This window comes from Cupressus sempervirens, chromosome 4, assembly GCF_028749045.1.
Source record: "Cupressus sempervirens isolate cs-2001-9-10 chromosome 4, ASM2874904v1, whole genome shotgun sequence".
Lineage (NCBI taxonomy): Eukaryota > Viridiplantae > Streptophyta > Pinopsida > Cupressales > Cupressaceae > Cupressus > Cupressus sempervirens.
Window position 1 is genome coordinate 521,954,431 of NC_143121.1, and position 27,577 is coordinate 521,982,007.

The 27,577-nt window shown below is 35.8% G+C and overlaps 2 protein-coding genes across 3 annotated transcripts in view; one reads left to right on the forward strand and one right to left on the reverse strand.

The window, feature by feature from the left end:
- Positions 1–2,837: 2,837 nt before the first annotated feature.
- LOC149562227 (alpha/beta-Hydrolases superfamily protein) overlaps positions 2,838–27,577 on the forward strand; it is a 64,881-nt gene continuing 40,141 nt past the window's right edge. The window contains exons 1-2 of one of the 2 annotated variants that reach the window (XM_089825767.1): positions 2,838–3,571; positions 3,752–4,126. In XM_089825767.1, the coding sequence (XP_089681893.1) occupies positions 3,784–4,126 (343 nt within the window). In that variant the 5' untranslated portion in view covers positions 2,838–3,571; positions 3,752–3,783. The remainder of the gene's footprint in view (positions 3,572–3,751; positions 4,127–27,577) is intronic. The other variant, XM_089825766.1, reaches the window with a different exon arrangement.
- Positions 22,229–23,463, reverse strand: LOC149562228 (uncharacterized). The gene is made up of 5 exons (XM_089824177.1): positions 23,453–23,463; positions 23,182–23,301; positions 22,732–23,030; positions 22,341–22,589; positions 22,229–22,266 (listed from the first exon to the last, which is right to left on the reverse strand). The coding sequence occupies exons 1-5, from the start codon at positions 23,461–23,463 to the stop codon at positions 22,229–22,231; spliced, it is 717 nt and encodes a 238-aa protein (XP_089680303.1).

The following is a 27,577-nucleotide window of genomic DNA, read 5'->3' on the forward strand; positions in this document are numbered from 1 at the left end:
AGTGTTGAGATCCAAACCCACAAGCACATTGGATTAGCAAAGACACAAGCCTACGATCAAAATGGCTTGAACTTGGGTAGGGACAACAACCACATCACCACTTAACCAACACACTAAGTGGTGAACCCCAATCTACGTTGGGTCTTTTAATATAAATTTAGGATTCAAATTAAACTCAAACTACTTTAGGTAATATAAAATATACTGTTAGTTTTACTTAAATATTTATATTTATAAAAATAAAACTTATTTTTAGATCATATGTCATATGTATGCATGCATACACACACGTGTATATATCTAAATATATACACTACATATATATGCATACATAAAGGTATGCGTGCACACACACACACACACACGTGTCTCTAGATAAACATAATTGTATTTGTTACACAAATATAAATATATATTATTATTAGAAGTAAATATACTTTGAATATATTAATCATATACACTCAATGAATATGTGTACTTAGGTCAACTAAATTTGGCTCAACCAATAAAGCACACAAGTTTGTGAGGTCAACATATACAAATTATCAATTAGACCTAACAATTATCTTTATAACAACACAAACAATACGCCTTTGAAATCCCTTCATAATAATATTAATTGGATCCTGCACTTATGCTTAATTCTACAATATAGATATATGCATTATGCTTCATATCAACTTATAAGACATCTACACAAATGTTAGAAGTGTAAAGTAAAAATTTGATATTTGATATTTATTATTATTAGTTTATTAAAGAAGATTTGAATTTAATATTATTTAAATACCTACAAAACAACTTTATCATTAGAGATCTAATTTTTTCCTCCTAAGTAAAATGTCAATTTAAATGACACCAAACATAATATATAAATGCAAATTACATAAATAAATCATAGCCAATCTGTCAAAACAACATGTCAAAAAGAAAGTTGTGACATGTATTTTAAAAAAGCTCAAAAGTATATAGTACAACATTGAAAAATAAAACAAAAGAACCATCCAATTTTAATCAAGCAATCCCTCCAACTACAGGACTATAATGATCAATCCCCTCTTTGCTAAACTTTTTGGCAGCATGATAGAAACTAGGATCAGCAAATGGGTAGAAGAAAACCATAAACGTGCTAAAGGGCAAGCTGGTTTTAGGCCAAAGCACTCGACAGTGGATCACTGTGTCACTTTGAGACACATTATTGAAAAAGAATGGGAGAAAAAGGAAGAGGTATTTTGTTGTTTTGTCGACTTTAAAAAGGCTTTTGACACCGTCCCGAGAGACAAGCTTTGGTTTAGGATGGAAGAATTGGGGATTCCTATGCATCTCAGAGCTGCTGTTCATAGGATGTACGAAGAGGTGAAAGTTAAAATCAGAACTTCAGATGGCATTTCAGAATGTTTTAGGAGCGATATCGGGGTCAAACAGGGCTGCCCTTTATCTCCTACTTTGTTTGGTTTATATATTGACAAACTGGAAGAGTGGTTAAACATGCAAAAGGGTGAAGGCATTCAGCTAGGTGAATTTGTTATAAAGCTACTCCTATATGTGGACGATCTCATTTTAATTGCCAAATCTGCCTATGGTTTGCAAGATCATCTATCTTCTCTTGAGCGCTTTTGCGGAATGGTGGGGATGCATGTCAATATCAGCAAGACTAAGGTTATGATTTTCTCTAATAATAAAAAACAACACCAACATGAATTTTATTACAATGGAAGTGTTCTTGAAGAAGTTGCAGAGTATAAATACCTTGGCATCGATTTCAACAAAAAACTAAGCTGGTCTAGCTGCAGGTATAAAAGGATATTAGGTGGGTGGAAGGCTTTTTATGCTCTTCAGAATAGGTGCCGTGAAGCAGAGTTGTGGGATTGGAAAACTATTCAAACCTTGTTTGGTCTTTTTGTGCTGCCAGTTGTTCTTTACGAGTGTGAATTATGGGCCAGCAACACTACTATAGCACAATGGAAACAAATCGAAGGAATCCAAAAGCGCTTGATCACAAGCAAGTTTAAAATCAAAAGCACTGTTCCATATGATATCATGCTAAGTGAAATGGGGGCTGCTCTTATTGAGGCACTTGCTATGGTTCGCCTTCTAAGTTATCTAAAAAGAATTGAAAAAATGGAAGAGGATAGATGGCCTAAAGTGGTCTTTAGTGACACACTATGTCAACAAAAAAGGACATGGATGCAACAAAACATCAAATGGATGAGTAAATGGAATATTCAATTCAATATGTGCCCCACAAATAATAAAGAAATAAAGGTCTTTGTCATGGAGAAATTCTACAAGAGAAATTGGAGAAGCGAGATTGGAAGGAAAAAATTATATTATATAAATGAGTTCAACCCTGCTTGTGATCAACTCCAAAAAGCATACATAGGAGCCAACACTTCTTGGAGGGCTAAAATTCTTATTGCTCAGCTGAGAACCAACTCTCACCAACTTCGTTGTGAGATCGAACGTTGGAAGAGGCCAAAGGAGGCTTGGGAAGAAAGAATTTGCAGATTCTGCAATTCTGGGAAAGTGGAAACTGAACATCACTTTATTTTAGAATGTGAAGCCTACAAGAGTAGTAGAGATAAATTTGCGGACACTATATGTGACAGTTCTTGGCATAACTTATTCAACGAAGAGTACATTGAGCAATTGGGTGGATTCATCATCATCCTACACAAACAACGAACATTGTTACTTAAATCTGCTTGAGTTGTCTTGCTGTCCCATAGGCTATTTTTAGCCTCGTGGACATTAAATTTTTATCTATCTATCTATCCATAAAGTTAAAATCCAAACTGCCATCATAGAGACCGCAAGGGGACCTACGGGGTTACTGAAAAGTATACCTTACTTCACATCAATTGATCCAGCCTTAGAAGGGCGATAAAAAAACTATACCTTCACATCAATTGATTCCTGGCCTTCTAAGGGCGATGCTGAATCCACATGGCCATTCAACTTTTTTTTCTCTACAATCTAAATTTGCCGGGAGAAATTAAAGCTGTATTCTGTTCTGTCTGACCACTTACCACTTTATTACATTCCTACTTCCTCCTCCAATGGTCACCCTCGCAATGTTCATGTGATGAGTAGCTGCTTGTTGAGGCCCCACTGTGGGCAACCAACCAAGTGAAACGGTTGTACACGATTTGATGCATTAAACTTTTACCCACGTTCTCTATCCCTCCCATTACATTGAATGCTCAGCGAATTTCCTCGTTTGCAGATTGGTGTATGCCTTTCAGACTTTATTTTCTGGTAATTTTTGATAAAAATAGATACCCATCTTTGCGAAATGTGTACTAAAGATAATTAATGCAGAAATTTTATTGTCCTTCCATATGCTGTTCTGCTGCTCTGTTTACCAGTTTATGACATGCCCATGCCTGAGGAAACATATTATGGAAATGTGGTATTCCTGCGTACTTCGATTTCTAAATGACTCTTGTGAATTCCCCCAACCCCCACTCCCCACCCCATGTGGCCTCTCAATATTTCAGATGAGTTTGAGGTTAATTAGCTTGAAGTTGAGGGTAGTGTCAGTCTCTGCTAATCTTTAGATTTTTCTTTTGTAAGTATATAATACATAAACGGATCCCTTCTTTCGTAAGAGACAGTTACATATTCCATTCGATATAATTATCTTACACATCTTCAAATCAATTTCTTTGCTTCAATAGATATAACAATGATAAGGGTGCATATTTTTTCTGAGTTACTCCCTGTTTACTTTTAATTGCTTTGTCTCCAGAGTTCAGAATAATATAACAACCATCGGTTCTGATGGAGACCCCTGAAACTGAGTTCTGCACGGTGGAGGTGGGCGATGGAATTAGTCTTCAGGCAAGGCTATTTAAGCCCACATCCATAAAAAGTGATATCGTCATTGTCTTGGTTCATCAATACTCTGTATTAGGTGGTTGCCAAGGGCTCATGAAGGGCATTGCCAAAGCGCTAGCTGAAAAAGGGTACCGAAGTGTGACTTTTGATATGAGGGGTGTAGGGAGATCTTCAGGAAAAGCTTCATGGACCGGATCAGCAGAGGTACAGGATGTTGTTGCTGTATGTAAATGGGCTTCCCAGTACATTCCTGCAGGAAGGATACTTTTGGTCGGATGTTCTGCAGGTATTTTTCTTTCTCAATGACTTCACCGCTTCTCCATTTTACAGAAATCTGCATTTAGCTTCAACCTTATTTCTATTTCCTTCCGCATGCAGGGGAAAAGAGAAGTAGACTATTTGAAATAGCAATATATCAAGTCACATTTGATTTTTGCAAATTTTGAGTATCTTAACATTTAGTGAAATAGCAATATATCAAGTCACATCTGATTTTAGCAAATTTTGGGTATCTGAACATTTAGTTAGTAATTTGTATCTGAAGTTTGATAGTGGTAAGTCTCTTTAGTAAGCAATTGAATGTACCAGTACCATCTAATTGACATAAATCAATTCTGAACATTCATGGCAGCCAATCTGAAGTATTTAAGTAAACGCTAAAACCGTTCATTTGAAATTATTTGAGGTGAATAATATTGCCAGCATGAAACTTTGCACCACGATATTTGCAAAACGACTGTCCATTTTAAGCAATTGGATTGCTATGCTTCCGGGCATAGTCTTTACCGTGCAGCTCCGACACATTAATATTACGAAACCTATATATCATTCAGATGATAAAAACGATGATAAGGTTAAGTTCATAATCTAATGTAGAGTTAAAAAAACTTGGTATAAATTTTTTCAAACAGGAATAGGAAATAGATAAAAATCTAGGTTCTTGAACTTTGTTCTATTTAATATCTTTTGTTTCTGATAGAAAACATGAAGAAGAAAAGGAAAAATAGTAAGAGAAATAAAGTGGCAAGGGTGTAGGTTTTTTTTTCATTTGCCATTTGTAGATGGTTGATGATATGCTAAAATGAAAGCTAATATTTTCTATCAACATTTCACATGAACAAAACCATCACTAATCCAACCAGGTCCGACCTTTTGCATGAACATTCAGATCCTTCAAGAAAAAAATTAAAAAAAGGAGAAACAGTGGAAATAAAAGTTAAAATTGCAATGGGCGAAAGAAAAAAGGTTTTAAAAGTTCATTTGGTCTCTCTCTCATATGTATCTTTTTGGGGGAGATTCACCAAGCTGTAAAATGAAGACCTTATTCTTGCCAAGGCTGATTCGGATTATGATCCACAATCCCTTACTTGGAATCACCAAGTCTAATAACAATGATGTAAAAGCTCTAAGAGTTATAGCCTAACACAAATTTACAGTATTTTAAATAACATTAATGAATCAAAATGCCTTAGGTGTTATGTTCATTTAATAGACAAAATTGATAGAGCATATGGCACTGATTTAAAAAAAATATTGGTAGAGATGGTGTAGATGAGCCACTCTAGCAGCAAAAGGGAAGCTACCAAAATTATTTGGAATGAAAGAAGCTCGAAACCAGCTAATAGAGCTACAATTTATCCAGAATGTGGATAACCTCGAAAGTCTGCATTGAAACGTTGTGCGAAGCTTCCCTCACTAGCTTTTTAGATCCATTCTCTCTCCATATCTGGACTAATCATTCTCCCCTACCTTAACAATGACCATCCCCAAGCTCAGTCTAAGGCTGATTGCAGCAAGGATATGTCCCTTTAGATTTAGTGCGTGGGGGGAAATGGGGAGGAAGGAAGTGGGAGAGAAAGGCTGCACTGGCCTCTTAACTGAGCACCCTGCTGAATCCTAACTTTTGCCTTAGATCTATGATGCAGTTAAAGAGACTGCAATTTTGCTCTCGCAACAGTGACAGAACATAGGAAATCACATGACAGTTATCGGAAATTTAATTGTTTGACTCCTAAACTCTAAACTAATTTTTATGGAAGGAAGAAACTTTGTAGGTAACATCAATATCTTCCTACTCACAAGGTTACAGGGTCATACTAGCCCATTCATAATTATACCAACACATTTCCTAACTGCAAATTCTAGGAAAACATCTTTAACAGGGTATTATCACGAGAGTGGTCATAACTCATTCATTTCTCCATGAAAACCTAAGTTACCGGTACAAGTTCAGGGACGAGTTTGGGTACGAGAACCTAGTATGTGGGTACATGAATATTTTTAACGGTTTGGTACGTACATTTCCCTGTGTCTGGGTGTGTATATATGCATTTTATATACAAAAATCTAAGAGAAATATACAGAATTGTGAAATTAAATTATATAGTATGATGCCTGATCATTGATCAATGTCAAATGCCAAAGATATACCTTAAAAATTTAAATACTTGATCATTGATCTATGTTCACGATTCTAATGAAAATCATTACATTGAATTACTTAATAACAAAAAGAAAATGTAGTTCATGAAACATGATTTCATGTTCAATGTTCATCAATCATCATAGGGATTATAAAAAAAATCATCATGTACAGAATTTTCAGCGGCTGCATATTAGGGCATTTTAGGGTTAGGAATCAAATACAATTAAAAAATGTTTTAAAGTTTGAGCCCATTTATTTAACTCTGGGCTGTGGATTCTCATGAGTTTGATTGGGTACCCAGTGGGTTCATCCGGACACTTAGTGGGTGTGCCCAGGTTCACGCTGTTTGCACATAGGGTGCACGCCCAACACTGTGGGTACTCACAGGTTTGCACCCGAACCCAGTTTGAGGGCTCAGTGTGCGAAACCAATGACATTGATTCAGACTGATTGCAACTGAAAGAAGACTCCCCCTTCTAATAAAATCAATAGTTAGAATTCAATTCCTTAACTGTACAAGGCCATACAATACTAAACAACATGGCAGAACTGGTAACCCCTGGTACAAATTCAGGCAACTTTTAGGAAACTTGCCACAACTTTCAAAATACCAAACCAAATGGAAATCGAAATAGATTCATCCAACTATCAAACAAAACCAATATCAGGACTATACTATTCTGTAGAAGTCCGTGCCACATAATAGAGCAGCAGTATTGCAGAAACAAAGCATAGAAATGAGTCTTTATTGATTCCAGTTTCATTTACTGTAATGTCTCCTGGTATGTTTGGACTTAGTTATTACATATTTAACTCAAACTCTACATTGAAAGAAGACCCCCCTTCTAATAAAATCAATAGTTAGAATTCAATTCCTTAACTGTACAAGGCCATACAATACTAAACAACACAGCAGAACTGGTAACCCTTGGTACAAATTCAGGCAACTTTTAGTAAACTTGCCATAACTAAAATACCAAACCAAATGGAAATGGAAGTAGATTCATCCAACTATCAAACAAAACCAATATCAGGACTATACTATTCTGTACAAGTCCGTGCCACATAATAGAGCAGCAGTATTGCAGAAACAAAGCATAGAAATGAGTCTTTATTGATTCCAGTTTCATTTACTGTAATGTCTCCTGGTATGTTTACACTAAGTTATTACATATTTAAATCAAACTCTACGTTATATGTCCTAAGATACCATGGTTCAAGCTAAGATATTCATGGCAAAAGGAATTATTTATTCATTTAATCAGATTAAATTAGCTATAGGATACATTAATGCTCCATATCCAATCTTGTTACTATTTCAACTTAATGATAGAAGGAGTAGGCATTATCCAAGGTGCCTGGAGACCAACTGCAATGGGCTCCCTCAAAGTTTACAGATCCAAGCCCTTAGCCTATCTTGGGACTATGCCAGCAAGGCACTTAGGGTCGTTGATATATCTCGGGACTGTAGCCATTGCTTGGATTTAAACAAGCCCCTCCTTGGACATACAACCTTCTTATGTCAAATGGTAAATAAGATTTGAATATGGTATGTACAACCATCTTATGTCAGGCATGTACAAAAGCCCAAAAAATATTTATTGTATAAAGACATGACTCCCCTTGACCTTACAAAACTTATTACCTATAAAATGGTCTAAATAGACCTTATTAAACCATAAAAGGAAATCAAATGGCCTCAACATGATCTTATTATAAAAATTGATCCAAAAGAGTCATGGTTGCTCCTTGGTGTTCCTGCGCCATACACCCTCCCTTAGAGGATTCTCTTGTCACAAGAGAAAGTGCTAAAGAATTGGTTGCCCTTTCTCCCATTGATCTTCCTTGATGGTGTCTTCCTCCTCTGACCTTGCCATGAAGAGTTCAAACCGCCCTCACCAACTCGGTTCTTGAGATTGACTTGGATCTGCCACTTGATGCTTCCTTTTGCTTGCTGCTTCTTACCATATCCAGCCCCTTTCATTGGTTGCAGACTTGTACCTTTATCTTCCCTTGGAGTTTCTCCGAGTTCCCTCTTCAAACCTATTGGGTGTGTGCACATGTCCATCACCCTTGAACTCTTATTACCCCTGGCAGTTCTATGGTCAGTGTTTGCACCCTTGACTGTCACCAATTATGTTTTTTGTGTCCTTAGTGCTCCTTTTCTGAGATTAGTGTGTTGTGCAATATTCTTACTAATTATGGGACACAAGAGATTTCCAACAACAATACCATGCATTCTACCTGTGTTATTTAGATTCTTTGCACAAATTCATATTGTAGATTTCATGCGGACTTATTTCTCAGTCCTTACATCTGCTCTACTGCAGATTGGTTCCACCACTGTTTGCTGCCTGTAGACACGTGGACCAGGTTGCCTACCCTCTTCTATTGTTCCCTTGTCACTTGGAACACCTGCAAATGCACTGTGCTCTCATCCATGAGGCCTACAAACTCTTTCTTATCCATCAAGATAACCTTGGCTACCTTTTGTTTTGCTTCAACATCCTCCTGCAAATGGGTCAGTACAAAAGTGCTTCCATCCTTCCTGATGGTGTATGTGTTGGCATATCCATCATACAATGATTTTCGATTGAATTGCCATGGCCTTCCCAACAGCAAATGGCAGCAATCCATTGTTAAAATGTCACACAGGACCCTTCCTTTATGTTCACCAATCTGAAAAATCAACATAGGCTTGTTCATTCACTAAAAGAGCTTGACTATCATTCACCCTAGAGGCTCTAGAGGTATTTTCTCTAATTTCAACTTATCTACCATCTCCCTAGGCACCATGTTATCTTGTGAACCCGAATCAATGACAACTTTGCATACTTTACCTTTACATTTGCATGCAGTCCTGAATAAGCTCCTCCTTTGACTTGTGTCTTTCTCTTTGGGTACCTGTAACAAAGTTCTTTTCCGCATTAGTGTCTCTCCTATTTCTTGATCAGCAAAAAAATGTGGGGTATTTGAACTTTCACACTCCTCTTGAACTAGTTGTGCTGTTCTTTCACCCATCCTTTCATTACCACTTGATGTGTATCCTTGCTTCTCAATACACTCGTATGTTGGGTGCCTAAATTCATTACAATGGTAACCCCTCCCTGAGAATGTATTTGATCCTCTTTCTCCACCACATCTACCCTTTGTCCTCTACCTCTGAAATCGGCACTCTGACCTTGCTCTTTGCTCGCATCATCTTGTTTTCCATCTGCTTGTCTTTTAGAAAAAGATCCTCGTCTTCTTGCACCATTATCTCTGCCTCTAGTAGACTTCTCTTACCTTCCTTTCACCTTATCCTCCACTCTAATAGCCGGCTGGTAACATTCTTCAACTGTCTTTGCTAAGCAACAACCAATTCATTTTGTATATTGAATCTAATCACCAAGGTACCTAGCAACTTTCTCAACCTCACCTTCTTCTCTACCTGCTCTCATGCTTAACTTATAAAATTCATTAGTATATGTCTTGACATCTAAATCCTTTTACCTTAACCCTTGCAATTTCTTACAAAATTGAACTTTATAATCCTTAGGAAGAATTTTTCCTTTCATTTTGCCACCATCCTGTCCTAAGATGTCATCTTTGCTTTTCTCTTTTTTTTCCCTCTCAGCTTGTTCATGATGCCACCATAGAAGTGCATGCCCCATTAGTTTGGTCTTTGCTGCCCTGACCTTTTGATAATTGGTTACATCTTTGCTTTTAAAGTAAGCATCCGTGGCTGCTATCCAATCTAGCGATTCCTTAACATTTAGACTCCCCCTCATACCTTGCTTGTATTGGTTGCTTTTAAGTTTTAACTGTCTTGAGAAGTCTGATTGTCCTTTGTTCGTCAGGATCTAACTCTTCATCTTCTGCCCCACAGAACTCTTATCTTCATCCTCATCACTTACATCTCCTATATCAATATTCCTTCTTTGATTTGATTCCAAGGCTTCAAGCCTTGCCAACAAAGCATTCTACGACTCCTGCAACCTAGCATTCTTCTCTTTCAATATCCGTGTCTCTCTAGAATTACCAACACCCTTAGGAGGCATTTTGACCCCTCAGCTTCATCCTATTGCAATCTTTCACCAACAAGGGATCTACTTGCTAGCTCTGATACCAATTTGATGCAGTTACAGAGAATCTGCAATCCTCCCATCGCAACAGTGAGGAAATCACAGTACAGTTTTCACAAATTTAATTGTTTGACCCCTTAAAACTCAAAACTATTTTTTCTGGAAGAAAGAAAGTTTGTAGGTAACATCAATATCTTCCTACTCACAAAGCTATAGGGTCATAGGAGCCCATACATAATTATACAAACATCTGACTGCAAATTCTGGGAAAATATTTCTGAAAAGGGTACTGCCACGAAAACAGTCATAGCTCATTCATTTCTCCATGAAAACATCTCAAACTGATTGCAAATGAAAGAATACTCTCCCCTCTAATAAATCAATTGTTAGAATTTAATTCCTCAACTGTACAAGGTCATACAACACTAAAGAACATGGAAGAATGGGTAACCCTTGGTTTAGATTCAGGCAACTTCTAGTAAACTTGCGATAACTTTCAAAATACTCAATGAAAAGGTACCAAACCTAATGCAAATGGAAGTAGATTCGTGCAACTATCAAGCAAAACAAATATCAGGACTGTACTATTCTGTAAAGTCCATGCCATGCAATAGAGCAGCAGTATTGCAGAAACAAAGCATAGAAATGGTGTCTCTATTGATTCAAGTTTCATTTACATCTCCCACCAACCATCTCCAACCCTTAGTTTGAACATACACGGTCCTTATAAAGCTTTTTATAATAAGTTTCAATAGTTACTAAACAACGAATGGTCTTCCCTATGACCTTTCATTTGATGACGCTTCAAATTCCCGCTTTTGCATTATTGTGCATTACAACGTTTTGCATCTTTGACAAAGACATGACTCCACTTGATCTTAGAAGATGTGTTACCTTTAAAATGGTCTAAATAGACCTTATTATACCATAAAAGGAAATCAGATGGCCTCAACATGGCCTTGTCACAAAAACTGACCCAAAATAGTCATGGCTGCCTCAAAGGGCCCTTGGTGCTCCTGCACCGATCTATCATCTTTTATCAAAATAAATAAAATATCTAAGTAAGATTTATCACACTTCGTTAACACCAAACCTCTAGGAAGATTATTAGGTCATCTTTCTTCCCTAGGTGAGGTGTTTGTTTGCAAAGGATAGAAATCTCACCATAGGTGAAAATTGCTATGGATGAAATAGAAAAGTAGGCTTTGGTTACTTAAGGAATATGTCCTTATTCACAGATTTATGGGGGCTTTTCCAGGACTTAGAACTGATTTTTTTAAGACTACGAGAATCAGGTAGCTCCCCCATAACTTGCAACGCACCGGTTAAATTTTTTTACGTGAATGTTGCACTGTCACTATACACTTTTTTGGTACCATGTGGGTAAGGTTGAGGAGGGCAGAGTAGACCTTGTGCCTACCATAGGAAGCTCTCCCCAATCAAGATAGGGGCCCAGACCCAAAAACTCTGAAAACTTGGTTGGATTAAAGTCTGTTAAAATTCTTATGGTTCTCAAACATATGTAATAGCTATCTTTTCCACCAAACAAGTTAAAAATTCAGTTTTTTCAAGTGAGCCCTTGGCTTAGAAAATTCAGGTTTGTTTAGGAAGCCTTAGTCTTCTGCTTTCAATTTCATAGGAGATCTTCTGACTGTATAGTTCCAGCATAGGTTAGGCTACCTCTGCTTCCCAGTGAACAGTAGCAAGAATTTGCACTCAAGAGAATTGGATAAGGTACTGGTGAGTTAATTATTGCTTTTGAATTTTATCAGGCATATTCGGGATCTTAACTATGCAAGAATTTGTGTAGCTCTGATGTCAGAAAATTATTGGCTGATTGAATAATCTCAGACATGGGGTGGTCTGATTGGGAGCATCCAGAAGATCAAGAGACTATCTCCTTTCAATGTAGGATCTTAACTACGCAAGAATTTGTGTAGCTTTGATCTCAGTAAATCATTCGCCAATTCAATAATCTCAGACATGGGGAGGTGTGATTGGGAGCGTCTGGGAGATTAAGAGAACATCTCCTTTCAATGTGGGATTTGTCATTAATTATGGGATTCTGGCCAGCATTTCTTTTGCGCATCAACCACAAGAACATAAAAGCTACCAAAGATGTCAGACGAGACAACCTTGCAGTTACCCTAACATTAATCAGTTGGCCTTCCCAAATAGGAACAAATGTTTATCAGGCATATTCGGGATCTTAACTATGCAAGAATTTGTGTAGCTTTGACCTCAGAAAATCATTGGCCAATTGAATAATCTCAGACATGGGGAGCTCTGATTGGGAGCATCCAGGAGATTAAGATAATATCTCCTTTCAAAGTAGGATTTCTCATTAATTATGGGATTCTGGCCAGGGTTTCTTTTGAGCGTCAACCACAAGAATATAAAAGCTTCCAAAGATGTCAGAGGAGACAACCTCGCAATTACCCCAACATTAATCAGTTGGCCTTCCCACAGAGGAACAAATGTCCAATCACAAAGGTTCGTTGAAGGCCGAGAACATATTCCATAGAAAAATGACACCTCAACACACACAGAGGAACAACATAAAACTGCAAACTTTTTCCATGTTTTAACCTCACAGTAAGACATGAAATTAAACAACCAAAGGAGTTCTCAAAAGCCATTCAAAACCAGCTTGGGACCGAGGAAACAAATGCTCTGACATATAGATAATCTGTATGTACCAAACGTTGATCAAATCCTCTTCATCAACAGCCAATACTTTTGCAAAACAAGAACAATAACCAAATGCAAAACTTTCAATAAAAAATAATAGGCTTAGCTCTGATGCCTTGATTCTCCAGGTCAATTATTTAAAAATTAAACGAAATCCAACAGCACAAGATCTCTGGAAAAACCCCTCGAGTTAATCTTTTTTAAGCTCAAAGGGGACATCTTACATATGGGTGGGCACAGATTTAGAAGAAAATTTGTGCACACCTTGGGGAGTGCCCCACTGATAGCTCTTGAATGGTTGGTAGTCACTGCAATGTTGGGTTGAAAAGGTAAAACCTATGCACTTTGTAGTTTTGTGCCGCATTGAGATTTGGCAGTTTTGGATGCAATTACTTTGATTGTGGTAGGTTCTTTTGTATATTTTCTCAAACTTGGAAGTAACATTCCTTAGAATAATATTTGTCTATCACTTTTGTTGATGTGTGGATTTTGATATTGTAAAATTTTCAATGTTTAACTTGATATTTTGATGTTTATCGAAAAGGAATGGAAGAAACCTTTCAGAAACAAAATCCAAGAGTTGAATCATAAATGGGTATAGGAGACCATTATACAAGATTATTTCATTTTTGTATTGTCATCTCACAGATGATTTTGATCTTGGTCGAACGAATTAGATTATTTCAGCCCCAACCAATTCTTCACATTTGATTAGTATTTTTTTTCTTGTACTTCCCTCAACAACTTTTATGTTACTTATTTCCTTTTTAGCCGATATAGAGAACCAATAGTGTGACTAAGCTCACGTTGGGACTAAGTAGTGATGCTTGTGAATCAGATGTACAACTGTTTTCTTTTTGGAAATATATTGTTAAAAGCAAGTTTTTGAAAGGGTCAAAACCCTTATGCAATAGGGTGCAAAACCTACAAAGCCCCAACAGAAGAATGACAAAAGATTAAGCTCCACAAAGGATGGAGATCAAAAAGCAGAAACAACAGTGAAAATTTGTAATGACAATAGACCATCAGCAACCACACAGCAGAAGAAGTTTTCCCTAACCCGCTTCCTTAACCCATTGATAGCTACCCATTTTCTTGAGGAAATCCAAATGGTCTTCAACATCATCATCATCATCCAGGTCAATGATGACCAAGCCCTTTTGCATCTGTTGAAGCTGGGTTAAGTTGATGCGAGTTTTGTGACCACTCCAACATGCAGAATAAAATATTATGTATCCTATCCTCTCTTGAACAAGGAAACTTACAAACTCTAAAGAGTTTAACCGATGTGTGATCAAGTGAAGCAACCATAAAGTTTATATATAATGTAAACTAGCAATTTTGTGTTGGATATGACTTAGTTGAATTTGATGTAAAATTAATGGTAATCACGAAGGGATTTGTGCTATTCTTTGTAGACTTTATTAATTCTTTTCCCTCAAAAGTAGCTGGAACTTGAATACAGAATGATTCTTGAACTTCAAATAAAAGACAAAAGAATGAAGGGTTTAGCAAAATCTGATCTAATTCCTAAGAGTAATGAGAACAGTGGATAGTGTTTGGATTTTAGAATTCCTTAAACCAAGCTTTGCTTCATCTTGTCAAGACAATTATAGAAAACATGATGCAGTCCTCAAAGTTAACGAAGGATTTTCATATTGGAAACATTCATCTAAATGCCCAATATTGGAGCAATCCAAATGAACATCCACGATCAAACTTGTGCATAAGTGGGGTTCAGACTAACCATATACTGTGATTTGCAATCAACGAACTACAGATCGTATGAATCAAGTAATTCACCATCAATCAACAACAGTATCTTTATTCAACTACTCAACATAAACAAATTCTAAGTAAGAAATAGGACACTATGCTAACACCCAAAATAACACAAGTCTTTACCAAGCTTCAATGAGTTTGCAATAATTTTGGCAGTTTTACAACAACAATCTCACCAAAGTCTCTCTTACAAATGAAATGAGCAAGCCTTTATATATGGCTCTGAGTTACAACCAATGACTGAGATTGATTCTAGATCAACAGCCAAGATAATTCAAAGTATCCCTAATTAGGGCTTTCTACTACTACCACCTAGCTAATGAAAAATAGAGCATCCTCTATGGGTGAATAGGAAAACTCCTTGTCACATGGGATCATAACAAATTTCCTTCTAGAAGCATGTTTCCCTTGCCCTCTTCCTTGATGGAAAATATGATGCATCTAGAAATGGTGATGATGTGGAATCTGTTGATTGATTTAAAATGGGTGGATGTCACATTGTCTTGCTTGTCTTGAAATCCTTCTTCCTTATCACAAATAGACCTTTACATTTCGAGTAATATCTCTTGATATTCAACATTTCCAAACTTGATTAACAATTTTGATATTATCTTTCTTGAACGTCCTTGTACATTCGCTCTTCATGGTGGTTTAAGCCTCAAAATAATCCTCTCCCTTGACCTTCTTTGAACTTGGTATTGTCTTCATTGTGTTTCTTCATATTGAACATTTTTATCTTTGAATTTCCTTTGGTGATTGTCGACTTGGACTGTTGCACTTGTATTTCCACTTTTGATCTTAACTTTAATCTTCTTGTTTTACTTCAAAAGTCACTTGAAATTGCCTTTGTTTTGCAACTCTTGTTGAAACCTTTGTTTTGTTATTGACTCCATGTTGATTTTGATTTTGCAATCATTTTGATGTTGATTCTTGCATTTTGTAGCATTCTTCGCATGTGAACTGAGATAGTTCCTTGAAACATCATCCTTCTTCCAAGCTTGATCTTTAACATCACGTTCTATGGCCATCTCCTTGTATGTGTTAAGTTTATGAAATAAAATTGAATGCAAGCAAGACTCGAGACATTTTCATGATAAAACATCCTTTCGAAGAACAAAATTGTATCTTAACTTGAATTTGCTCTTGGATGAGCAAATGTATTTTCACTTGTCATTTATTATGATAATAGATAAGCTTCTATTATTAGTTAATGGTTATCTATTTGTAATGTATTGTAAATATTAGAATGTTTCTAATATTAGTTAGTCTTTAGTTATTTGTTAACTTCCGTTAGCTTTCTTTTAGCTAGAACAGAATGTTTTTATTCTTTCTGATCGTTTCCTAAGGAAACATCGTTTTATTCTTTTTGTATATATTGACCTCTCGGTCTCTATTAATATTAAGCAAATATTTTCCAATTACACGTAGTATGGTATCAGAGCCAATACTCTAAATTTTTTCGAAAATAATTATAATTTCTTGGTTGAAATTAGCTGCCTTTTATTTTCAAAATTATTTCCATACATATTTGCTTCCAAAACCTTTGGTTCGACTAGGATTTTCTGCCAAAAGATTGTGCCGTTTTGCCTATAACTCTTGCGATTTTTCCGGTCTGCAAACTGATGCCCTTCTATCTACAACTAGCGTGATTGAATCCTTTGAAAGTCGAGGGTTATTCTCTATTGTACACGTGGAGGTCTGTTGGGTGCCATTTCTTTGCAACTCATGCCCAAATATTTCTGCCACTCGCATCCAAATTTCCCTTAAAATCATGCATTTGTTTTGTGCCCTGTTTTTCCATTTCTTTTATAAAGTGGTTTTTTTTGCCTAATTGGAGGCGTTTAGGTTTTTTACAAACCTCTACTATTTATTTGCACCCAAATTCTGCAATTTTTTTAGCAAATTTGTCATTTTTCTAAGTTTTTTTGAAGTTTTTTTTGTAGCCAGGATTGTTTTTGTTCGAAACCCTAAATTTCTGTACCAAATCAATTTTTTTTATAGAATCTTGGTGGGTTTTTTAGAGAGCTCAACTGGGTTGCTTTCTGTTTTTTCTGGGTGCCTCAATTTTCGCGCTAGCAGATCCAAAATCTGACAACATATTCCTTTTGGGTCTTTCAAACTCTTTGTTGGGTACCTCTTCATTTTTTTCGGGTCTTCTATTTTTTTGCCTTGAGGTATGTGCCTTCATAGATTTTCATGTTTTTCACTGAAAAACGTGCTATGGCATCTTAGACTAATATTTTGTTCGAGGGAAATCAAAAGTACAATAGTCGCAATTATGGCACATGGAAACAGTGGATGTTAACCATCTTCGAATATCGCGACAACGATAAGGTGGTTCTAGTCCTCAATAGTCTTCTCAGTAGAGGTCCTCTGCTCCAGCTCCAGAAGGCTCTAGGAAAAAGAACATTCAATGCAACTATTGCCACAACTATGGGCACATGACGGTTGAATGTCGAAAGCGCTTAGCTGCCCTATCTAAGCAATTTGGTTTGCAACCCACAATGAACAGTGCAGAGCACTTTGAGCAAACAAAATCTGCCTTTTACGTTTTTTGACAGCTTCGTGCTCTGGATAAAATAACTATTAAGGGAGGGTATTACAATAATAGATAGACTTCTATTATTAGTTAAAGGCTATCTATTCGTTATATATTGTAAATATTAAAATGTTTCTAATATTAGTTAGTCTGTAGTTATCTGTTAGCTTTCTTTAGCTTTTGGTAGCTTTCTTTTAGCTAGAATAGAATGTATCTATTCTTTACGATCATTTCCTAAGGAAATATCGTTTTATTCTTTTGTATATATTGACTTCTCGGTCTCTGTTAATATTAAGAAAATATTTTCCAATTACTTCGTAATTTCATTTAATTATCAAAACATATGCATTTTACCCTTTTCTTGCTCAAATGGTTTTCTGCAAGCTCTAACTTCATTTGAAATTGCTCAAAAACTTTCAGAAAACACACATTCTTGACACTGACTTAATCTACATACCACCCTTGTGTCTGATCGAATTTGTTTCTTGCTTGCTGGAGTTGCTTTTTTTTTCTGATTTTTACAAGGATTTCCACCATGTCTGCTAAATTTTGCACTTATTTCTGCTCAAAAGTCTGATAATTTGCCTCTTGTTGGCTCTTGATTTGACAAGATTTTAACTACCTTTTGAGAATGCAAAGGATACCTAGGAGTTAGCTAAAAACCATGATAAGCATTCTTAAAAGCAAATCAATAGGGCCAACCATTAAGACTATCTTCAGTCTTCTTCCCTATGAATTCTGCAAAATTCAGGTGGGTATACCTTAGAATCACCCTTATGCCATTTAACAACAATTATGCAATGTGACTCCAATTTAGCAGATTGAATGCCTATAAATCTTCTAATTCAAGGACTGTAAAAAGGTACAAGAATAGCTAGTCTCTTCTGATGGAACTCAAATTTTTTCAATTTAAGAGCATCCATTTTAGAAATAATGATGAAATTTTTTGAGATTGTTGAGATGCGTCATTGATGTCAAAACGAGAGAATAAGCCAAAGAGTATTTTGTACCTGATGGACTATTGTCACATCCCACTTGTCTGTACTGTAAAGAGTTAGGAATGAAGTTCCAAATCTGGTGAATAAACTTTGGACTAGGATATAACTGGAGCATTCTAATTGAAAGAAGCTGGTCAGACTTATGAAATAACCGTGGAGGAATGTGTACGAAATGCAGAACCTGTCAAGTGCCCTGAAGAATTAACAACAGATAAAGATTGGAACCTAGAGATTCTGGAAATTACCTATTTCTTTTGAGCATCTATTCTGCAGCATACAACATGATGAAGTTGTACAAATCTTATCAGGCCTTACTGAAAGGAATATTTTATTTTCAGTCCTCAAGCAGTTGATTGGATTTGCTTCTATGCCTAATAATATATAGTTTCTGCCTTGTTTTCATTTGGCTTCCTGGATATGAAGACTAGAGGACCCATACACGAGCATCATCACCGGCGGATAGAGGCAAAGTCTTTGGTACTGAAGATTGAATTTTTCTCATTTGTGCTTTCTTAACGTGAGCAGATCCCATCTGAAAGGAAAATGAAGCATTTATAATATATTTTGGGAAAGGAATTAATAGATAGCTAGTTAATATGCAGTCATTGGCATAGATTTCGTTACATCCTTGGAAGGTGATATCAAAATTAGAAGATTCCCAGCAATCAAGGAGCGTACAGGTAGTTTTGAAAAGGATATGTATGGTATGAATCACTGGAGAAGAAGTTTTGTCAGGAGCAGCTTTATATATGCCCAGTCCCTACCCTGTTTAAACAAATTTGGGAGACATCTGAAAGGATTTGAATTCTTTAGCTCTGCTCATCATTTTCTAACTATCTTTTGCATTTGTTGCAGGCTCTCAGGCAGAGATGAAAGCGATGGAGAAAATAACATATTGAATGCAATTCACAAACCAAGGAGAGAAGAAACTCAGTTGCTTATCCAGCCCAGTCGATTTTAGACAAAGATATGATGGGACGATAATGTCTTTGCGCAAAATATGCTGCCCAATCCACCATTGCGTCCAGAAATGCACAACTTGGTTTCTTGTTTGAATAGCCAGAGCTTAGATGTATATGGAGAAATGAAATATAAAAATTTCTATGTTTGGGATACTGGGTGGAAGACACTAGTCAAGTATCATGGATTAATTATTCAAATAATGCTAGAAGACCTATTATATTTTTGAGCCGCCTCCTTTGATTATGGTTATCTATTTTGGATTTACTACCAAAGTAGTTGTAATTAGGTATTGTGAAGGGGTGTGTCCATTTCTTATGTACCTTTTTATTTATTATAAATATGTAATACAAATAGAGAATGGGAGACAATTCAAGATTCATATTAAAATTTTACATATACTATATGCTTAATAATATATTTTTATTTTTCCAATGGTAAATAAATTAAGTTTTGAACTAAGCCCGTGGTATTTGGATTGCCGAGCAAATTTATATGTGATTTCAGAATTGAAGCGCAATAGATAGATCATCTGTAAGGAGTGTCTTTATTGTGATTTTATTTCCGGCATAGTTATTTATTTTAAATTTTGGAGTTTTAATTTATTATTAAGTTGTGTCCTTTATAAATGTTTTCTATTAATTTCTATAAATATTTTAATATTCGGATAAGTGGATTGGGTCATTATTGCATTTTAAATTTGATAAACATAAATATTGTGAAATATTTAATTATTTTCATACTTATGTCTAGTTTGTATCTGCAGGAGTTAAAGTGCATCCTAGACTAGTTTAAAATTGCATTCATATAATTGATTTGTTGCGTCTGAATTATTAAAATAATTTATAGTTTAAATATATTGAACTTTATAAAGTTGTACATTTCAACTAATAATATTGACTCTAATTGCCCATTTAATTAAGCATCGGTCTTTTACTCTTGATTCATAATCCATATACTGGCAATTGTTTCATTTCCTTCCATTGAGAAATTACTATATTCATATGTCGCATTCATTCTTTATTTAAAAAATTATCACATTTATACATTCATTTACATTTATTATTCTTAATTCGTAATTTGCAATCTTAAAGCTTTATGTAATTCTTGCCATTTTGAAAAGCTTTTATTGCATTCGCATTCTAATTTATCTGCTATAAGCCTCTTGGATCTAAGTGTTTCGTACAAGATTAGGTACATAGTTGGAAAACTTGCCAAAGGCAAAAACTCGCCAAGCTCCCCAAAAGTTTAATCGGGAAAAACTCGGCGATTTAAAAAAAAAACTCGGGAAAAACTCGAGAACCTAAAAAACTGCTGAAATTTAATTAAAAATACATTTATTTTGCAAAATTTAATGAGAAGATGCATCTAATAAGTTAATTAAAGACAATACAAAAGAAACAGAGTTTAGATATATATAAATGCATAGTGCATACAAAATTGCATTCTCATGCGGAATGCTCATGGTAGGAAGCAAAATAGTAAATAGTTTCAATCTGTCAAACTAGAAGTAAATACTAAAAGTCTAAATACATCAATACAATGTCAATGACTCAATCACATCTTCCTCTTTCCACTTGCACTAGCAGGAAAGCGAGGGGGTCTAGTCCTAGAAGAAGTGCCCCGCACTGGGATAGGGCGTGAGCTGCGTGACTGTGAACTTTGTGGCTGTGTCCCCTCGCTCGACGTCCCTACTGACTGGCTCGGCGTCCTAGAAGAGGATGCATCTCCTCCTAATGGTAATGCTTGATCCTCGCCTGAATCATCCTCGTCCTCAATGTCATCCATAGTGAACTGAAAATCAGCGTCAGCCTCCCCCTCCATGGCCTGCCTCTCCAAATCAGCGATCTCATCTGGTGCAAACAATGGACCTGGCTCCTGTGCTGTCCAATCAGAATAAGGATCTATCTCATCTAGATCAAGTGGACCAGGTAGTTCTAAGAGCTGTGCCTTTTTTATGCGCAACTTAAGATTATAGTGCACATAAACAAGGTCATTAAGCCGTTTTTGAGTCATTCTGTTTCTTTTCTTTGTGTGGATGGACTCAAATAAGCTCCAATTGCGCTCACAATGGGATGAGCTACAAGGTTGGGATAGGACTCTGAGAGCAAATTTCCTTAAATTGGGGGTATTGCCACCCCAACTTGCCCACCAAGCATTTGCAAAACAAAATAAAAAAAGTTATAAAGCAATAAAAAAAAAATCAAAAGCACAACTTATCAATTAGCAAAAGTTTTAAAGTTTGACGCTTTACCTGGTGCTTGAGTAAATCTTGCTCTCTTTGCTAGCATAGAAGAGAACAAAGGACCTCTCGATTCCACATAGATTTGTTGTTCGGTCACAATAAGGTCTCTCTCCTCTTCACTTGATATCATTCTCTCAATGCATTTAGAGAGACCTTCCATGACCTCTCCATTAGGATCTGAGTAGGAATCATCAGCCCTAAAACAAATAGAAAATGATATCAAGTCTTATTACACAACCTTAAAAAGTAAAGTAAAATAAAGTCTTAGTAAAATCCCAACTTCAAGGACAATCAATTATCATGATTCATAGTACCTGAATTTGGGATTGAGGAAGTAGCCTGCTGCATGAATAGGTTGGTGGAGCATATTGTTCCACCTCCTATCAATTATTTCCCAAATGGGGTCAAATCTGAAATTGTCCCCATGATAGTAACTTCTAACAGCCTCTTTTGCCCTATCCATGGCCTCATAAAGACCTTCCATTGGGGATTGCTGCCCATCACATATGCGCAAGACTAGAACCAGGGGCAGAGACATCTACATTTGAAATTTGAAAAATACAAATTAGTTAATAATATAGTAAGTTATGAATTGATAATGAAACTTGAATAAACTAAAAATATAATGTTTTGATTTTTGAAGTTACCTGCACAATCTCCTTAGCCTTTGCAAAAAAGCTATCATCAAAGACTCTCTGTGTCACAGCCTCTCCTTCGGGCTTCTTTGAGTAAGGTGAAGCAACCCAATCAGCACACACAAACATTTGCTTCAAAGCCAATATGTGGTCAAGAATACTTTGCAACGTCAAGAAGACTGTTAACACCCTTGTCATAGCAGGTCTCATCAAATCTTTGCCTTTAGTGGCTTTTCTCATCAAACTGAGAACCCATGGGTGATTATAGATATATTTCGTGACTCGCCTAGCATCTTCCACAACTGGACTCACCCAATCAAGTTTTCCTATGTCCTCCAAAAGAAGGTCAAGGACATGTGCTGCACAAGGTGACCAAAAAAGTGTGGGATGCCTCTCTTGGAGGATTCTACCTAAAAGATTAGCAAAAAATCAATAATCAGTAACAAACTTTCCATATTTAGTATTTACAGATTACATCAAATATAAATTGAATAATACCATAGCATTACATTTATGATTCATATTGATTCGAATATAAAAAATTAAATTTACCTGCTGCCACATATGCTGCTGCATTATCCGTGATTATTTGCACCACATTCTCTATTCCCACCTCCATGACAACATTCTCCAACATTAAAGCCAATGTGGCTGCATTTTTCACTTTGTTGGAGGCATCGACAGATTTCCAAAACACCACATCATCTTTGCAAGCAACCAAGAAATTAATAATGGTTCTACTTCTTCCATCTGTCCACCCATCAGATAAAATGGTGCAGCCATACTTCTTCCACTCTTTCTTTTGGTCTTCTATCAATAATGTTGCCCTACCAACCGCTTTGTCAAGCAACCTACAAAATTTAGGTGTAATATTAAATAAAGTGTAAGTGTTAGTAAAAAATAGGAAATAAGTTATAACAATTAAGATTTAAAATATAACAATGAACTAAAGTGAATCACAATTATTTACAATTACTAAAATTTAAATAGTAAAATACTAACCTTTCACTCATATCTTTGCGATTAGGCGGCTTGTACCCTTTGCCTGATACCCTTTGCTTGTACTCTTTCTTTTGGTCTTCTATCAATAATGTTGCCCTACCGACCGCTTTGTCAAGCAACCTACAAAATTTAGGTGTAATATTAAATAAAGTGTAAGTGTTAGTAAAAAATAGGAAATAAGTTATAACAATTAAGATTTAAAATATAACAATGAACTAAAGTGAATCACAATTATTTACAATTACTAAAATTTAAATAGTAAAATACTAACCTTTCACTCATATCTTTGCGATTAGGCGGCTTGTACCCAATAGGGACTATCAGCGGCATTCATTGAGATATTGTTGAAAAACCAAAAATCAGATGCTGCAATATCAGTTTGCTCATGCACCTCCTTAAACCATGCAGTGCCCTCTAATGATGGCTGTGCTCTAGGTGTGTTCCTGGGCACAAAATAACCCCCTATCCCTGATGGGGATCCGGATGGTGATGAAGAAGTAGGAGATGTAGAAGAAGTGGAACCGGTAAAAGAGAAATTTTGTTTGCGGATCCGTGGGCCACGAAGAGATCCTGGTATGTTCTCAAGTGCTTCTTCTTCCTCTTGCATATCAAAAAGAGCTCCTTCAGATTCAGCTATGGCTGCCCTCATAGCTAATTTTGCCCTCCCCCTATTCAATTTTTTCTCTTCAGTAGCTGCGAGTAGAGCATTGATGAATCTTTTTTCTTCATCAGTTACTTTGAGACAAGGATTTGAATCATGTTTCTTTATGCCTGCAAGGTGGTATTTGAGGCGGTTTATGCCTCCAGAAATAATTCTCTCACATGGAATGCATATCACTTTCCCAACATCATTTGGAGCTTCATAGGCAAACTGCCATGTCTTATCTCTTGCATTTTTAGGCCAAGTGCCTATATATCCATAGGGCATGGTGTTTGTGGCCACTCTTCTTGCGGATTTGTCATTTTTTTTAATGCTTGACCGCTGCCCTACACATAAATTTATTGAAAAATGAATAAACAAAGTTAGAACTTAGAAGCTAGGGTTTCAAATGATTCAAACTTCAACCATATCCTTAGAAGCTAGGGTTTCAAATAATTCAAAATGATTCAAACTTCAAACTTCAACCATATGCTTAGAAGCTAGGGTTTCGAATGATTCAAAATGATTTTAAATGATTTGAAAACATTTACAAACAATAAAAACAAAAGAACATTTGTTATAAAACTATAAAAAGTTTTCAAACTATGATAAGATGAACATACCTGGAAAGAAATTTGTCTTCTAAAATTGGTTAGAATCCTCTACAATCCACTCAAATCCGCCTTGAATCACTTGCAATCAGCCAAGAATGCCTCCAAACCTTCTTCTCTTCACTCCTCAAGGCTCTAAACAATGCAAATACAAGAAAGAATGAGAAAAAACACACTCATTGCCGCTTTAACCCGTCACAGGCTGCGGGCAAAACTTTCACCAGTAAATCGCGAGTTTTTATTAAAAACTCGCCGAGTTTTTGCCGATTACTCACTGAATACTCGGCGAGTTTTTACCAGACTGTTGAGTTTTTAAATCGGTGAGTTAACTGGTGAAAAACTCGCCGAGCTAGGAAACTCGGCGAGTTTTAAAAACTCACCGAGTGCTTAGCAAGTTTTCCATCTATGATTAGGTATACCTGCCTTGGTTTTGCAGAGCCAGAAGTGTAGGGGATTTGGATCGCATCGATTAGTCCCGTCAAGTTGGCCTTAACCTGTTAGGATATCCCAGCATCGAGTAGGCAAGGCTCGTAGGATTCCAATATGCGATTTTGGGAACCAACAGATTGGCGACTCTGCTGGGGACAATTGCAAAGCAAACCCTAAGAGTTTTTGATTGTAGATTAGTAAGAGTTAGATTCTATTTGATTTGTTATTTTGATCTGGATTAATAAGGTTTTTACATTTAATATTGTGCATTTTAATTTCCTTGAAGACTTCAATCTTCTAATAATTTTATAAATCTAATTGCTTTGTGGAGATTGTATCTTGTAGAGCATTGTATGTCTTCTTTAAACCTTTGCCACAGGTGAGGTAAACTCTATACTTTGCTGGAAGAAAGAACTTAGATTCTTGAAGATTATTCATTTCCTCCATTTGGAGGTGGCGACTCTATTATGCTTTGATTGGTATTTCAACAAAAGGAGTGTCTGAATCATTAGTGACTCTGCTGAGGGAGAAGACTCAAAAGGAAGTGTTATACAGTTTTTTCAAATGCATCGATCATTTCAGAGAAAGCCTTTTATTCCAGATGGCATCAGGCCATTGGATTTCAACAATTGTTATCATGAACCTAGCAAGTTATCTCCAAAGCTTTCACAACTTGTACCGAAGTTCCATGGAGAATGGGATGAATCAGCAATTCAACATTTGGATGCATTCTACATATTTATAGAAGATTATGAGATTTGTTCCAAAGATCAGGTGATGAAATTGTTTGCCAGGACTTTGAAAGACAATGCAAGACAGGCATATGAATCATTACCCACACAATGCATCTCATCTTGGAAACAATTCGAACAATGGTTCCTATATGAATTTCATGATAGAAGTGAGGAAGATAACGTGTGTTATGAACAAGATGAAAGTAAAAGCCTGGAAGAGGATCATTACATGTCTCCACTTGATGCCTTTTTTAATATAGAAAGATATGAAGGTGAGACTTACGCACATTTGTTTTTGAGGATGATGAATGCTTACCATGAGATTCCGTCGAACTTCAAACCTCCTTACATGGAATTTCTAAACAAAATTGTTAAGTTGAGAATCTCTCCAAAGGACCCTGATGTGAAGCTTCTTCAGGTTTGGGAAGAAGCTATTAAAGATGGAGAAGAAGATACTAAAGTAATACTAGAACATAATGATGTTTCAAATTCAAATGTAGAAGAAATTGAAGAAGAATTCGATCATGATGAGACCAGTAAGGAATTAGATTGTGAAGAAAATGGAAATGATGAGGAGGATTCTCTTAGTGTGGATGAGATTTCAATCTTGTTAGACATGGAATTTCAAAAGTATGATGAAAAGGGTGGTCAAATTTTTCCTCCCATACACAAAGAAAATCAGATCAAGGAGAAACGAATTGATGTGTCCGATTAAACATTTAATGAACATGAAAATCGGTTCATCTCTACAAACCCATATCACTTTCACGAGGAGGAAAACAATGAACCAAAAGAGGCATACATTTCTCAAAAGGATGACATGTTGGTTGAAGATGTGCATTATGGTCTAAGTATAGAAACAGATCAATTTGGATACAATTTCAAAGAATTTTCAGATCCCATATATGATGAATTAGCACAAAGGAATGAAGAATTTAGCTCTTATACAATTCTGGATCTTGAGGAAAATGCGAACATTCAATGAGAGGAAGAAAATACATACAAGACAACATATGAATGTGAAAAGGTTTCAAATGAAAGTTCTCATAAAGATATTCCCGGAGTTGCTTTCTTGAATTTATCATTTGAAGATCTTTTATGCAATCATAAATATCAGCACTATCACATACCTAATGATTTTGAAGTTGACAAAATTCATGATATGTATTTAGAAGATGAGACATCTCCTAGTTTATCATAGGAACAAGAAATGCAATCATGTTTCCGAATATCTTCCAAATCTCATATTTGACCAAATTCTTGGTAAAAAAAATGGTTGCATCCCTTGAAGAAGACCCATTATATTTTTGAGCCGCCTCCTTTAATTATGATTATTTATTTTGGATTTACTACTAGAGTAGTTGTAATTAGGTATCGTGAAGGGGTGTGTCCATTCCTTACGTACCTTTTTATTTATTATAAATATGTAATACAAATAGAGAACGGGAGACAATTCAAGATTCATATTAAAATTTTACATATACTATATGCTTAATGATATATTTTTATTTTTCCAATGGTAAATAAATGAAGTTTTGAACTAAGCGTGGATTTTGGATTGTCGAACAAATTTATATGTGATTTTGGAATTGAAGCGCAATAGATAGGTAAGGAGTGTCTTTATTGCGATTTTATTTCGGACATAGTTATTTATTTTAAATTTTGGAGTTTTAATTTATTATTAAGTTGTGTCTTTTATAAATGTTTTCTATTAATTTCTATAAATATTTTAATATTCGGATAAGTGGATTGGGTCATTATTGCATTTTAAATTTGATAAACATAAATATTGTGAAATATTTAATTATTTTCGTACTTATGTCTAGTTTGTCTCCATAGGAGTTAAAGTGCATCCTAGACTAGTTTAAAATTGCATTCATATAATTGATTTGTCGCTGTTACATCCCAAATTTTGCCCTAAGTTTTAAATTGATCATAGCTGTTGGTTTAACGAATTATTTTCATGTGAAGTGAGTTAGTTA